The sequence below is a fragment of the Peromyscus leucopus genome, chromosome 1, assembly GCF_004664715.2.
Source record: "Peromyscus leucopus breed LL Stock chromosome 1, UCI_PerLeu_2.1, whole genome shotgun sequence".
NCBI classification, from domain to species: Eukaryota; Metazoa; Chordata; class Mammalia; order Rodentia; family Cricetidae; genus Peromyscus; species Peromyscus leucopus.
Window position 1 is genome coordinate 112,828,181 of NC_051063.1, and position 16,235 is coordinate 112,844,415.

At 39.5% G+C, this 16,235-nt stretch overlaps 1 protein-coding gene across 23 annotated transcripts in view; it reads right to left on the reverse strand.

Moving 5' to 3' along the window:
• Positions 1-16,235, reverse strand: part of Dlg2 (discs large MAGUK scaffold protein 2) — a 1,876,145-nt gene that overhangs the window by 370,216 nt on the left and 1,489,694 nt on the right. For all 23 annotated transcript variants that reach the window (XM_037207364.1, XM_037206918.1, XM_037206903.1 and 20 more), the window contains one exon: positions 13,172-13,240. In XM_037207364.1, coding sequence (XP_037063259.1) covers positions 13,172-13,240 — 69 coding nt within the window. The remainder of the gene's footprint in view (positions 1-13,171; positions 13,241-16,235) is intronic.

Below are 16,235 nucleotides of genomic sequence, written 5' to 3' on the forward strand. Positions count from 1 at the left end.
GAATTTGGTCTTAATTCTAATCACTAACATTTACTAAGAGCTTATATCCCTGTAAGTTTGGTATTACTCTATGCATTTAAAGATAGAAAAGATGGTGGTTTAGAAAGGGCAACATTCTTGCCCAAGACTGTCCTAGCAGTAGCAACAACAACATACATTTACATGGTCTATAAAATCCTTATATACAGATAGAAAAAGTGCTGTCTTAGGCAGGAGGTACAGTTCAATGGCAAATGGCAGAGAACATGCCTGTTATGAGCAAGGACCTCAGATCTGTCCCAAGTGCCATAACAAATGAAAGAAAATGAGGTGGCTTCCATCTTGCTTTGTAGACCAGGCTGGTCTTGAACTCACAGAGATCCGCCTGGCTCTGCCTCCTGAGTGCTGGGATTAAGGGTGTGCACCACTACTGCCTGGCTGGTAAGAAGTCTTTCTAGTGGCTGGCTGCTCTGCTTCTCCAATCTTTCAGCTTTCACCATGATACCTGACTCCCGGTTTTATTTTTAAGACCAGTTAGAATTTGTACTACAGTAGCCTCGACCCACTTATTGAGAACCACTGATCTAGAAGGTGAGAGATCCACAAAATAAGGAGAAATCAATAAGCCTTAAATTGGGTGGTAGTTTTGATCAGTTTTATATATGGAACCAACAAGAAGTCTTGGTGATGAGTTTGCACAAATTTTCCATAAATTTCTAAAATGTTATAGAGATCCCCAAGCATATGGAGAGAATGAATGTGCACACTCACAAGTTAGTTTGCATATGCACTGGCTCTGGACTTCCTTTGTGTAATAAAGAGGTAGGATTCTCCAACGTTTGTTTTCATATTTACTACCATTCCTGAAATTCTACCAATTGAAAAATCTGTTTCTTTGGGTGCAGAAGGGCAGTTGAACATGTTGTATCTCTTTTTAATGGGATGGATGTACTCGTGGGATGGTGTGTGTGTGTGTGTGTGTGTGTGTGTGTGTGTGTGTGTGTGTATTTGCTGTGTTCTGCCTCCACTTTTCTGACCATCTCCCTGGGGTTCTTGGATTAATTGATTCCTTATATGGAGAGTGGTGAGGGAAGAGTTTCTATTTCATCACAAAGAAAAGGGGTAGATGAGGTATCAGGAGAAACACAAGCAAGGAAACTCATTTTTGCTGAGCATGTACTGCTTATTAAGATCTGTCTGTAAAGGGGCTGTAAATATGATTTAGTGGTTAAACTTCCTGTTCCTCCAGAGGATTGGAGTTTAACTCCTAACACATACATTGGGTGGTCACAACTGCCTGTAACTCCAGTTCCTGGAAATTGGGTAACCTCTTCTCGCCTCCAGGAGCATGTGTACATGCAGACAGACAGACAGATACACATTAAAACTAAATCTTAATGAACTGTACTAAGAATTTAAAATACTTTAATTATATGAAGAAGACATCATTGGTTAATCTATAGATTATCAGTAGCAGTTCAATGTCATATATCTTATAATTGTTGGGACCAAGAGGAATGGGTAAACCAAGAGGCCTTGGTCCTAAACTTATGCTCAACTTTTTTACTATGGATATGGACTTGAGGAGTACAGAACCTAAATGTGCAGTACTATAGTGGGAGATGTGATGATTGACATTGATAGTCAGTTTGACACTTGGGAGACAAAATGCTGGGTATGCCTGTGCAGAATTATCTAGATTCAGTTAACTGAGGTGAGAAGACCTATCCTGAATGTGGGCAGCACCATTTCATGGACTGGGGCCTCAGAATGCTTAAGAAAGAAAAGCTAATTAGCTGGCCATGAGTGTTTGTCTCTGCATCCTGACTGTGGATGATGTAGGACCAGCAGGCTCCTGGCTCTTTTTGCTGTGTCTTTCCTGCCACAATGGAGTAATCTCATCAGGATGTAAACCAGAATAAACTTTCCTTCCTTTACATTACTCCTTGTTAGGGATTGGGCACAGCAATACGAACTATAACTAACACAGGAGGAGTACTTGCACATTTTATTATCATGCAACATGGATATCAAAATGCAATTTCCTATCAAATGTTCATAACATTCCTTGCACAGAGAATTCTTCTTTGCAAAATTGAGCAGGCTCTGGAGAGTATGGCTCTTTTTCATAGCTCCATGAGAATTTTGTGGATTTACGCCTAGAAAGAAAAAGAGGTCCAGCTCTTGACATCAGGCACTGTGAACACAGATTGTCCTTGTTTAAAGAGGGTATTTTTGCATGTTAGGTCTAGCTACCACAGGATTCCAAATCACCAGAACTGTATCTGGAGAATGCTACACGTTTTCCTGAAATCAGTTTCTCTGTCTTTAGTCTTGAAACTACAGAGATAAACTTTATTGCATAAATGCAATAGTCACATTCTGTCACCCTCATTAGATTGCAAGCTACTCAGAGGCAGGACTTAGGATATGATTTTCTCCATGGTCTTCTCAAAGTCTCTGGCAGAATATTTGAAGTAGAATAGACATTCAAAGTGTGTTTTGTTGAATGGATGAATTAGAGGAGTACTGATCAAATCAATGACTTATTGGGTCGATATCTCCTACATAATTTTCTGTAAGTAGTAAGACTATATTATAAGCAAGAGCTTTTTATCAGGCATGACATAGTAAACTTTGCTGACTCTGTAAAAAAATACTTTGGTGGAGGAATCATCTCCAGTTCTAAAAATCATCAGAGAGATTAAGTAAAGATAAAGATTGCTAGCTTTTTCTTTGATAGCCGAGCAGCATCTGGCCTGTGGCAGAGAATATGGATGTGCTCTCTTATAATTGGCCAGAAGAAGGAAGTAAACAAAAATCCTAATAGAATTTGAGAGTCTCTGAGGGATGAACAATATATGCAGAGAAAAACACCAGATTTAGTTTGGATATATAAAGATGGATGTCTCAAGATGAGCAATTGAATTCAGGCTGACAAATGATGCCCACATCAATCCTCTTCCATTCCCTGCTTTCCAGAGCTGTTTCTCCTTCTACCTCATAGTCAGTCAAAGCAAAAATACAATAAAAATAATGTGTTATATATGGTTAAGTCCAAGGTCAAAAGGCAATGCCCAGTAAATTTGTATCAGATAAGACTGATGGCTCTTTTCACGTGATGGATGAGAATCAGCAAGCCCCGCGCCCCCCATTGACCATGACTTTTGTAAATACCTATTTTCACCAGTGTTTAACAAGATGGAGAAAGGACTTCGGTTTTTAGAATAAAAGACATGATTGGGATATCTGTGACATTTCTGTTAGGTCAGCTTATTATTAAGGGATACTATGGGGTACTCAACAGGAAGCTGGGTTATATATTGGGATCTTCCTCTTCTTAACATGACCTTGGAAAAGCCATTAGCCATCTGCTAATCTGCAATAAAATTTGCTACTGAAATCAAATGGAATAATCTCCAGGAGATCTTTGCAAATTATAATGTTCTATGCAACCACAAACTTAATTTCTTTTTCTCCTTTTTTCCATTTTTTTTCCTTGGGGGGAGTTGGGGGATGATGGTGATACAGTCTCATATTATAACCCAGTCCAAACTCAAACTCACAGCAATTCTCCTGCCTTAGCATCTGAAATAAAGTCTATTGCCTTTTTGGTAAAGAGCAAAAGAAGATATAAATGAATGGAGAAAAGGGAATAAAAGTGATAAAATAAAAGAAGGAAGTTCACTGAGTGACAGGGAGACTGAAGGATAGGAAGTAAGATGGTAGAGAGAGGCAGGAAGCAGCAATGGAAGAAGGATGTCAGCTCCAGTGAGCAGGTAGAAGAACAAACAAGAAAGGCATCAAGAAATGAGCAGAGCAGGAGACCCCATCAGAGATGGGATTTAGAAAATTACATCTTTGCAGCATACCATCCTGATAAACAACCAGAAGTCTGCATCAGGCAGCGTTTCCGGAGGAGACGACAAATCCAGCATGAGTCAGCTTCCTTATTATACATTTCTAAATTGAAAGTACAACTAAATTCACGTTGCTCTAGTTTGTACTCAGCTGAGTAATATGTAATCAAGTGTCCAGCAACTAATGACAGTGCTTTGTCTTGGTCTAGTTGTTGCCTAACTTCTCATTCCCATGAAAGCCTTGAGGTCAGATCCCCTGCCACAAGTATAGGTACTCAGGGCATCACAGTCCTGCCTCTCCCCCACTTTTATAGGGTTTGGCAGAGTCCTAGATTTACATTTGTTTGTGTAATTGATCAATATTTCCTTCTCTGTGGTAGACTGAGTACAGAGCAACACTATGGGGCTGTTTTAGTATTCTATTTCCAACTGGATTTATTGACTGGCAGTATCATAAACAGACAAAAGTCAGTAAGAGCAGCCTTAATTCTGCAAAGATACTATAAAAATGACAGTATTTATAGAGGGATGTGGTATGAACCCAAAGAAGACCTGAGTCCTGTGGATTCATTAGGAGGCTTGTGACTGATAAATGTCACAGTTTGAACAACTGAACCCTGCCAGGGATAATGGTTATTGTATTTATTTTTGCCTAATAAACTTGAAATTTGTTACTTTCTGTATTCCTCTTTGACTCATTAGTGTATAAACCAGTTCTCCAGTGCCGTCTCAGTACATCTCATATGTAACTGTATTATTATTTGTTTACTGGATATTGGCTAAGAGGGGCAATTTTCCAGTTGAATGTTCCAAAGCTCACTGTTTAGGGTTCACTTAATTGCACAATAACGAGGAGAAAGTTAATTCATAATTTACTTTGAGGCCTTTATTAAACCAATTTATTAAAAATAAAAGGGACTTCCAAGGAAGACATGCCTGGTGGTAGTAAGTAATCATATTAGTTCAGATTATGTACAGAACTTTTTCTAAAAAAAAAAAAAAATTGTTTTAGGCCAAATTCTCCTGTGGATTCTGTGGCATGCCTTCATGACAAACTGCCACTGATTAACTCAGAGACACTGTCGGCCTGAGAAGCCACTGAGCAGACAGCCCAGCAGCCCCTGGTGGCTAGACTTCTGAGCTGTCGCTTTTGCTTTATTCCTGGTCCCACTGGATAAAACACAAGCCAATAACGTGAGGGCATCATTTTTCTCCTTCAAATTCAGTGCCTTTCCAGGGGGAACAAATCAAATTAGGGGTTAATTCTATTAGTATTGACACTCTTATGAAATTTAGTTTTTGACCTCAAAACATCCAAATTCATATTGATTCCCAGTTTGCATTTTCCTGCTTTATTTAGGCCTCCATATTAGCCAACTTGTAATAAAACTTGGGTGCTTTGTCTTACCAAAAAAAACTGTTTATTTGTTCACAGTTGCTGTTTCAACAGCAGATGGCAATAGATACTCCGGTCCCCTGAGAGCTTTAGCATCTGAGCGCTGAAAGCCCTTAAATATGTCCCCGCTCTGTGCAGTCACAGCATTTTTCACCACCGATAAATTCTGGGCACTCCTTCAAGTTTCCTGTGATGACACCTTTTGTATTGTCAGCTCACACATGGAAAGAAAGATTACAGGTCCCAGGAAAGGATGTTTCTTTGGTTAAGGAAATAGGAAGAAAAAAAAAAAAAAAAAAAAAAGCCACAGAAAACCAGGCAAAGGAAAATGGGCCGATGGCACTGTAAGAGTGGAGGTAGAAACAGTAAACAGGAAAAGAAAAGAGAAGTGGAAAGGAAACTTGACCAGAGACTGAGGAGATGCCCAGGGAAGGTTCTCTACTGTTCCTAACAAGCCTTAGGTTTAATCTCTGAAGACTCCTTCTCCTTTGAGTCAAGTCCTTTTAGTCTTGGATCCGTAGCAGGGGTGCTGGCCCCAGAGTAAGGCTGGGACTCTTCCCTGGAGCTTTCAAACTGCAGAGGCATGTCTGTCTTTAGTGGAGAATAATAGATATTTTTGGGGTGGTGGTGGTGGTAGAGTGTTGCAGAATATTATTTCAAGGTGTGTTACTTTTGTTTATGTTGCATTTGTTTAGCTCTGTAAAGCTGTGATACTTTGCCTGTCTAAAATACCTGATGGTTTAAAAAAGAATTGAATGGCCTGCCAACAGTGAGGCAGGAGAAAGGATAAGTAGGGCTGGCAGGCAGAGAGAATATAAAGAGGAAAAAAAGAGAAGGAGCCAGAGAAGGAGGAGGACATCAGAGGCCAGCCATCCAACTACACAGCAAGCCAAAGAGTAAGGAAGAAAGGTAGACAGGAATAGAAAAGGAAAAGCCCAGAGGCAAAAGGTAGATGGGATAATTTAAGAAAAGCTGGCATGAAACAAGCCAAACTAAGGCTGGGCATTCATAATTATGAATAAGTTATTTATTTTGGAGTTGGGTGGCAGGCCCCTTAAAAGAGCAAAAAACAACCAACAGCAATGGAGGAATTCAATATCTACAAAACATGTTAAACCATAGCTGTTGCTTGTTCCCTTAATGTTTTATCTGTTCTGTAAATACACCCTTTGTGTGGCTGGATAACAACATGAAAAGGCAGGAAGCAAAGGGGAGTGTCTCCCAATGGTTACGAGGATGGTTACTCTAGCAAGGGACTGGGATTCAGTTCCTAGCACCCACTTGAAGCATCTCACGATCATCTCTAATTCTAGCTCCAGGGGGATCCTTTGCCTCTGGCCTTCATTGGTGTCTGGTCTCATATGCACATACTCACACACGGACATATGTGCCTATACATAATTAAAAACAAATCATTAAAGAAATTGGCAACTCTATGTGGTATTCAGCTAAATGTAGTAGCTAAGCATTGTAGGTATACACAAAAATCCTCTCTACTTAACCCCATGTGCCTCTATGTTTTTACGCAATTACTAACCCTTTTTTTTCTATCCCTCACCTGCTGGGGAATGTCTTTCTGTATGCTGTGAATGTATATTGTTATAACCTTCCATTGGTTAATAAATACGCTGCTTTGGCAGCTTAGAGGCAGGTAGGAAAGGAGAGAGACAGGACAAATACAGGCGGAGTCTAGAGGGAGACTTGAGCCAGCTGCCCAAGAAGCAACATGTAATGGAATGCAGGTAAAGCCACAAAACACGTACCAAAACATAGATTAATAGAAATGGGTTAATTTAAGATATAACAGCTAGCTAGCAAGAGGCCTGCCATAGACCATACAGTTTGTAAATAATATTAAGCCTCTGAGTGATTATTTTATAAGCGGCTGCGGGCCCACGGGTTGGGTGAGACCTGAGAAACCTTCTGACTACATCCACTTCTCCCTCTCTCCTCTCTCCATTTATCCCTCTATGTAGTCCAGGCTGTGGTAGAACTCAAAAGTTCCCTGCCTTAATTCTGTGCACTGGAATTATAGCTGTGTGTCACCAGGCCTGTGATTTTTGAGGTAAACAATGGATGCAATTTTTAACTACTGACCTCAACAACTAACAACTTGGACAAGGTTCTTCTTCAAGTCTGAGGAATACCTTTGCACCTTGGCACATGTGTCAGCATGTTATCCCCCTTCACCCACTACTTACATTGCTTTTTGGGGCCTGGGTAGAGAAATATACTGGAAGAAACTGTATTAGAAGCTGAACATTGTTGCTGACTTCTCTCCCAGTACATGGGTGGGGATGCCTGAAGCTACCTGCCCCAGAAGGCTAGGTATTCCTAGACATGGAGAGCAATGGGCCCTGCCAAGTCTGGGCTCTACATTTTGGAATATACTTCAAAGTTTAGAAGCAATATGCTTATTTCCAAAATGTTGGATGGTGGTTCTAAACCTGTGGGTTACAACCCCTTTGTGGGTTGCATATCAGATATCCTGCCTATCAGATATTTATGTCATGATTCATAACAGTAGCAAAATTACAGTTAGAAATAGCAACAAAATATTTCTATGGTTGGGGAAGTTACCACAACATGAGTAACTGTATTAAAGGGTCACAGCATTAGGAAGGTTGAGAACTACTGTGTTAGAGCTAGAAGATACTATTTACTTCCATCTTGTTGCTTTGTGTGATAGATGAGAACTGTTCAAACTTACATAGTGAAAAATGACAGACCCAAACTACAGATTCTAATGGAATCATGACCTGGTTCTAAGGCCACTTAGCATCTTGGGATACGTGAAGCAAATTTAGATACAAATAAACTGCTTCTGTCCAGGTAAGAGGTAGACAGTAAATAGAGTAATTCCATTTAAGATCTTATTTCCACAGTTCTCTCTGGAAGGATTCTTATTTGTGCCTCCCATGGGAACATGAAGGTCTCCTCAGCTCTCATAATATCAAGAGCTTGGAGTGGTCCTAGAGTACAGAAGGGCATCTCTTGTGCTGAAATCTGGCATGTGGCTATCCCTGTGGAATGGAAAATATCACTACAGGCTCAATAGTCTGAAAGAGTAGGCTGGCTTCTTGTTGGGCAGTCGAAGACAGTGATTTGGGAGAGAGTTTTGGGTGGGGCCAGGTAGACTAAACATTTAACTCACAGGGAATTTCTTCTATAATGTTCCTAAAGATGCCCCACCCCACCTCATTTTGTAAGAGCTTATTAGAAAGGGCAGCCAGTACCTTTCTTTTTTTTTGTGTGTGTTTTTTTTCTTTTATTTATTTTATTTTACAATACTATTCAGTTCTACATAACAGCCACAGATTCCCTTGTTCTCCCCCTTCCTGCCCCCCTCCCCTTCCCCCAGCCCACCCCCCATTCCCACCACTTCCAGATCAAGGCCACCCCCGAGGACTGAGATCGACCTGATAGACTCAGTCCAGGCAGGTCCAGTCCCCTCCTCCCAGATTGAGCCAAGCGTCCCTGTATAAGTCCCAGGTTTCAAACAGCTATCTCATGTAGCGAGCCCAGGACCTGGTACCACTGCCTAGATGCCTCCCAAACAGATCAAGCCACAGTACCTTTCTTATTAATTGTTCCACTAATGCAAAAACATAGCTTAAAAAATTCTTCCTCTAGGGTGCTTCTAAAATGACTGTTTAAGGCTACATAAAAAGGGATCTGTGCCCAGTAAAGAAAAGCTCCGAGCAGCCCGAGCTGCTTGTAAGTCTCAGCAGCACGAGCAAAATCCTTCCAGATTTATGCATGTGACTTCCCTTCTCTTTCTGTTTGCAACCTCTGCCCACATCCTCAGAAATTAGTTCCCACTGCCTCTTGTGAGACACAACCCCATCACAGGCAATTCCTTCTGACTATTTTTTCCTGTTAATTCTACTGGTTACCCATATTGCTAAAATCTGCTTAGGCTGAGTTTCTTTGAATTCTATTTTGTTGCTCCAGTCAACTGTTACTTTAGGATGCTCTTTGGCTTTGGATGTGTGCTATTGTCATGGTCCTGTCATTCTGCATGCATTGCTAAAATGTTTGGCAACTATTTTCATTTATATTTATATTTTCATTTATATTTATGAATGAAATAGTATTAAAGTTGGCAAAGGGTGTCCATGAGTTCTTTTAAAGAACATATTTGCTTCTGCTTTTTATTTCTTATCTCTGTTTCTTCTCTTCAGAATTCCTAACAGAATCCCACCTGTGTGTGTTTGTTCATTTTTTCATTCATTCATTCATTCATTCATTCATTCATTCATTCATTCATTGTTGTGTAGCCCGGATCAGTCTATACATTGATATATAGCCTGGTGATCTTCCTGAGTTACAAGGTTGGTTGTTGTTTAATGACAGTGTTGAGTTAGGTCAAGTAACCTGAAACTGTCCCATTAATTGACCCTTCATTTGAAAGGCTTTACTATGGAGGTCAACATGCAAATGAACTCATATAACTTCCCTGGAGGAGTGAGCGAACTTGCTTTTTCAGACAAAACTGTTTTGGGGTTTGCTTTAAAAGACTTGTCTACATAGCTTTGTATGTTACCCCGTACACACAAAGGTGTGTTTGATGAGTGTGAATGTCATTATTCCCATTCTCAGAATCTGCTTTTAGTTTCCTCTGTTATTATTGAAGTCTATAATGTTCTTAAAGATGTCCTTCTCCTTTCCTAAGAGCTTCTCATAAAGGGCAGCTAACACCTTCCATATCAGCCATTTCACTAATGCAGATTACTAATGTATTATAAAATTCTTCTTATAGGAGGTCTCTAAAACATATAGGCAACATAAAACAGGCTTTGTACTGGGTGAAGAAAGGCTCTGAGGAGCTGAGGCTGTGTCTTAGTCTCAGGGGAGACTAGGTCTCTGACTGACCCGCGATCTGCTGAGCAGCTTTGCTGTCTCTGAGCTATAGGTCTTTCCAAATGGTGCTGTTGCACTGTGGTTGCTTTTCATGGGTGACATCCCTAGAAACACAACCTAGTAGATGTCATTTACATAGAATAACATCCTTGTTAGCCTTTTTACTTTCTGGTGTTTCAGTTACCCACAGCCAGTCAACCATGATCTTCAGTAGCAAGTGGAAGACCCCAGAAACAAATAATTCTTAAGTTTAAACTGTTCAACATGTAGAGTAGTGTAAGGGAACCTGTTCCATCTGCTCAGGATACAAGCCATCCCTTTTGTCCAGCGTAACCATGCTGTATGCTACTTGCACACTAGTCACTTATGAGATGGTTCAGTTATGGACTGGTATCATAGTAAGGTTTTCAAGTAGCCCTTAGTTAATAATGAATCCTGAAGTACTAGGGTAGAGATGCTGGAAATTTAAACATGTCAAAAAGAAGCCAAAAGTTTTCTTTCATTTGAAGAGAGCAACACTCTAAGAAAGGAAGAAAAAAAATGCCATATGTTAAGTTGCTAAGTTCTGTAGAAACCTCCATCCATGAAATTGTAAAGAGGAAAAGGAAAGCCACGCTAGTTTCGCCGCAAAGGCTATATCCACTATGTATGCTCAGTTAACCTGGAAGAAGCTGTAATCATGCCGCTTGGTTCTTCCTGAAGAAGAACCACTCATCCACTGCGGGTACTGGAATGTAATGGTTATTTACAATGTGAAGACTGGCCCTGGGGTCACATAGTCCATGGTCCTGCTTCCATGGGATCTAAAGCTGGGGTCCCTCTGTACTGCATTAGTCACCAGTGCCTTCTGTGACATTTTGAAATCAGCCACCCTGTTCCATTTCCTTTATCACTCTGGCACCATAAAACTCCATTTCTTTTCTTTGATAGCATCTCAGGAGGGAGAGGAGATTAAGGTATGGGTTGTGTCTGTCAAGCTGACCTGGAAGCCTGGAGTCCACACTGGTAATGGGAATATTGTTCTGCCTTGCTCTATCGGGTATAGTTATAGATGATTTGGATATTATTTAAAAACAGCAGTGACTATGGTAGATGGCTCAGTTTGACAGCTTTTCTGTCTCCATGCATCAAATTAGCATGACAAGAGAAACATCTCTGCTTACTTTATGTCATGTAAATAGAAACTGAGGTGAAAATTATATAGCTGTACAGTGTTTTAAACCACAGTTCATTTAATAATTATTTTATGTAGCTATTTTAGTTTTGCAATAGCAGTAGAAAGAAGTTTTAAAATAATTGGATTTCCAATTTCAGTTGATTATCTACTCTAAGGAGTTTAATGCCTTAATAGTAAACCTCTTTAAGACTCATTGTTCTATTTAAAACAGAAAATAACTCTTCCACTATGTGGTTAGTGGTAAGAATTTTGTGCTATGTTATCTTGGTATGGCAGCCAGTTGGGCACATGTAGCATAGACTATAGCATAAACTACAGTGTGGTGAATACGAAGATGTTTCCTTTTAAATGCTCCACTTGTGTTTAGATTATTTCAGCACCCAGAGGCATTTTATATAAATAATTTCATATTAATATGTTTGACATTATGTGTTGAGTGTGGGTCTTCAAAGTTATTGAAGTTACACAAATCCGTTCTGCTTATTATTTTCAATTTCAGAACATTTGGGATAAATGTGTATTCAACCACTGCTTATTGACGATCTGATAAGTATTTCGTTCTTTGCCGAAAGTTGGTGAGTTCAATACAATTCTCCCCTTTGGCTACTTCATCTTATCAGAGAATTAGAATTAGTGATTATGTCTATAGCAGAGTTCATTTAACTCAAGTGGAAAGAATGGTAAAGGCAAAGCAAAATGCTTATTAGGCAAACTGCTAATAAGCTTCTCTTAATAAAAAGGAGGAGAGGGGGGTGGGAATAGCTTTAGGAGGATGCACCATTTAGCATTCATAGAAATCTAGTCTCTGTGTTTATGAGCACAATGTGGAAAGGTCCCACACTGAACCCTGCTTCAAGAACTCTTTATAGGAACAAAATGAAGCAAGACAAGTGGGAAATAGATCTCCACACTGGCACCTTTACCACAGACAACATCATCCCCACAAGGAATCATGTGCAGAGACAGTCAGGCCATTCAAAAGAGGTTGCTGATTTTATATGACAATGTCTAAAGTCAGTATCTTTCTAGCTGTCTAATTTTTACTCTGGAATGTCTTTGCTATGTGTAACAGCCTCAATATAGCATATGAATTATGGGACCTGTTTCCCCTAGCTCAATAAAGTCTTTTCATATCAGATTATAGGGGGCAGGTCTATACTGAAGAGTCTGATTATGTTTTCAAATACAAGCTGAATTATTTTAAGTAAGTGTCCATGAGAAGATGACGTAATGCTTCAGAGAAGCAAGCTTTAGAAAAAAAATAATTATTTCATATGGTTATTTTGGAAATAAAACCAGATATGAGACAGACAGACAGATACAGCCAGGTACCTAGTAAGTACACAATCAATGTTTCTGAACTACTCTCTTGATGGAATATCCATAAACTGTGTTGCTGTACAGGTATCCACAAGACATCTGTTCTCAGCTCAAGAGTTATATCTATGGCTGAGGTACAATGAAACAAAGCTAGGTTCTCTCCCCCTCTTTCTTTGCCCCTACCATTCTGATGCTGACTCCATCAAGCCCTCATTCTGGGTCCTCTACTAATCCTTCGTACACACCTGTACACTGCAATGGTCATACTGTATTTCAAGCACATAGGAGTATTTGTGTCACTTACAATGAGTCCCATGAAGGAAAGGTGCTATTTTAAATTTGAATTTTAAATCTATCCCCTACCACAGTGGCTGGCACATAGCACAGACTTCATATATAATTGCCAGGGTAGGGAAGAGGTATGAGTAAAAGGAAACAGAGGGAAGAAAGAGAAGGAGGAAGATGATGATGAGGAGAACAAGGGAAGGAAGTAGATGTGGGAGGGGAAGGAACAGCTTATTGCAGTTGAGTGCTGCATATTTCATTGTAAGAGAAGGCATAACATTATTCTCTTACCCTTCCAGGGAGATGGCCCGTTGGAGAGTCACTGAAGGCTGACGACTCGTAGTGCCGTGCTGGGAATGACTGCAAGAAAAAAGAAAAACAAAATAAAAATGGGACATTTACGTAAAATGCCTTTGCATAATTTAATGAGTCTTACTGTCAAGAAAATAACAGATATTGAAAGACATAAGAAATTAAATGCTAGTGATAAGTAGACTCATACACCAGAAAAAGGAACCTTCTTCTAGATAATTAGATAAAGGGTTAGTGTTCCCTTGTAATTTGGGTTCAACATGAATTATTCTGGAGTGAGCCTTAAATGATACTTGGATATGACACAGAACATAAAACATCAATTTGATTATGATGTCATGTGTTTTGATATTGTCTGAGAATTTTATAAATGCCAGGGGCAGTGGACAGCTGTGGTGAAATAGTATTTACCTGACATGACAGGGCTATTGCACACATAAACTCATAATGACTGTGACTGCATGCACAAGACATAGACCAGATCAGGCCAGCCAAAGTCCTAGCATGGATGGGGGAAGGGCTCATAAAATCCCACCCCTAGCTGAGAAGCTATGGTCAACCAATACTGGGTGAGGGAGTGTCATTTTTCTTCAGGGATGTGGCCCCTAAGAGGCTAGTCATGCCTGGCCCTACACCCATGCATATCTAGGTAGCACTAATCGGACTCAGGGGACTTAAAAAATGAAGCAATGTATCTTTCAAGCTTCAGAATATTTTCTTTAAAACAAAACTTTGTACAAAAGACTAGCCTACAAATTAGAGTACTTTATTAGCTCAACATTTATTTGTAAGTTAATCAGTTATGATTCAGGTATTTTATTAAATCTTGAAAAATTGGATTTCCAGTTGAGTATCAGTCTTGGAATTTGATGTGATTCATTATTTTGTTTTGGTTTCATATAGCAAGACTGATTTTGTATATAAGTAGTTGAAATCAACATAATGTCTAGCATCAATGATCATTTATACTAGCAAACAGCTTTTAAACATATTTGATATGCTTATGCCATTTGTTTCTACCATGTCTGTGGATTGGATTTTGTTTAGTAGATAGAAAATTGAGAATAAAAGAGGTTTGGAGCTTGCTCAAAGTCATCTAATCAACATTTATGCCTGAATTGCCATCTCGATTGATTCTAGAGCCTCCTCAACTAAAGATACAAAGAATCTTTCATCTGAGAAAGGTGCAATAGTGACCCAACAGCAAGTGTATCCAAAAGAATGTCGTCTTTTACTAATGTGTGAACCTTCCCTTCTTACCAACTCCTTGCACATCCATATACATTTTACATAATTTTATACAAGCACAGAACACACACATAATTTGAAGATATTTATTACTTTAGTGCAATATAATATTACTTCTTATTTCATATATAATTTATTTAGTCATCCTTGTAGTTGGATCACTAGAATACTTCTGTTGTTTTAATATTATATATAGTGCTGCAATGACCATGCTGATAATGGTTACTTTTTTCTTATTTTATGATTTACTTTAAATGAATTACTTCAAAGACAAACAGTTACTAGGTTCTTCATTTATATTATCATATAGTCTTCAGAGCACATATATATTGTTTCTCTCTCTTTCTTTCTCCCTCTCTCCACACACACACATACACACATTTACTGATTATATTTAGCACTACTCATATGTGTATGTTTTCAGGATGACTTTTTGGGATCAAATAACCTATTAGGAGATTCATCCATGGATATATCTATACAAGTTTTACCCCAATCTTAGAACTGCTGATTTTATAATAAAAAATAGTTTATGTAGCTGTGTGTGTGTGTGTGTGTGTGTGTGTGTGTGTGTGTGTGTGTGAGAGAGAGAGAGAGAGAGAGAGAGCTCACATATGCAGAGATCAGGGAACAACCTGAGTGGGCTGGAGTTTTCCTTTCACTATGTGAATTCTGAGAGGTTGAACTCTAGTTGTTATGCCTGGCAGCACCCACCATTTCCCACTGACCCTTCTTGCTGGCCCCTAACTTCGTAAGTTTTAGCACCTATGGAAATTTAATAGATGCAAGGTGACACCCAGAGTTACTATAAGCCTCTCCTAATTTATGAGAATGACTATTTTTCCCTATGTGTTTATTTGTAACTTTATTTCTTTTGTGCCAACTATACAATTCTTTATCATTTATCTTCTAGTTGATTAGAAAGTACCAATAGTTCTTGGGTAAAGATCAATATAGCTTACTAATCATGATTAATGGATAATTGGGATCCTTGATAACTTTGCCATTATTGGCCCAGCCCATGTAATTGAAACAAAGAAATACCCAGTAGTCCCTCTCTGTAACACCCTCTGCACAACCATTATCCTATCGTGCATCCACACAGTAATGCTATGTTCCCAGGTTTAGTGACATAACATGCAACAGGACAGGAAAGTGCTCAGAGAAATGGACTCCTTTGACATTGCACATGCAAGGTCAATCAGTTCTGGGTGGAATGGCAATGGGAAAGAGATAGATCCATGCACAGTGAATTATCAGACAGTCAAGACCTCCAGACAGCAGTGCAATTTTGCTATTCACAGATGGCGTGTGTGTGTGTGTGTGTGTGTGTGTGTGTGTGTGTGTGTGTGTGTGTGTGTGGTACTTGTACAGTGTGTAGGGGGTACTTGAGATGCTGCTTGTCGAGGATGATTAGCATTTTTAAGACAAGTAGTTATCATCCTGTCCATGATTATCTACACAGTGGTTACTTCTAGGACTAAGAAATTACAGGTGACTACAGCCTGGCCTTTTCACCTCCTCAGGCAATAAGGTTAGAAAGACAGAAAACTGAGAACAGCAGGAGAAAAAAAAAACTTTTAACATCAGAGTGTTTAGGAGGTAGAATGCGTTTCATCTTTAAAATCCCTGTGCACAGATTGCTGCTGTGTTCCTCCTCATGGTTGTAGTTTTCCCATGGCTGTAGCTTTTCTGGGAAGACATGCATGCCAGGCTGCCCTTCCCTTCAGCTCAGATAACATAGTGCTGCTCACACAGCTCATGACAGGCCTCCCCTCCCTTCAGCTCAGGTAAC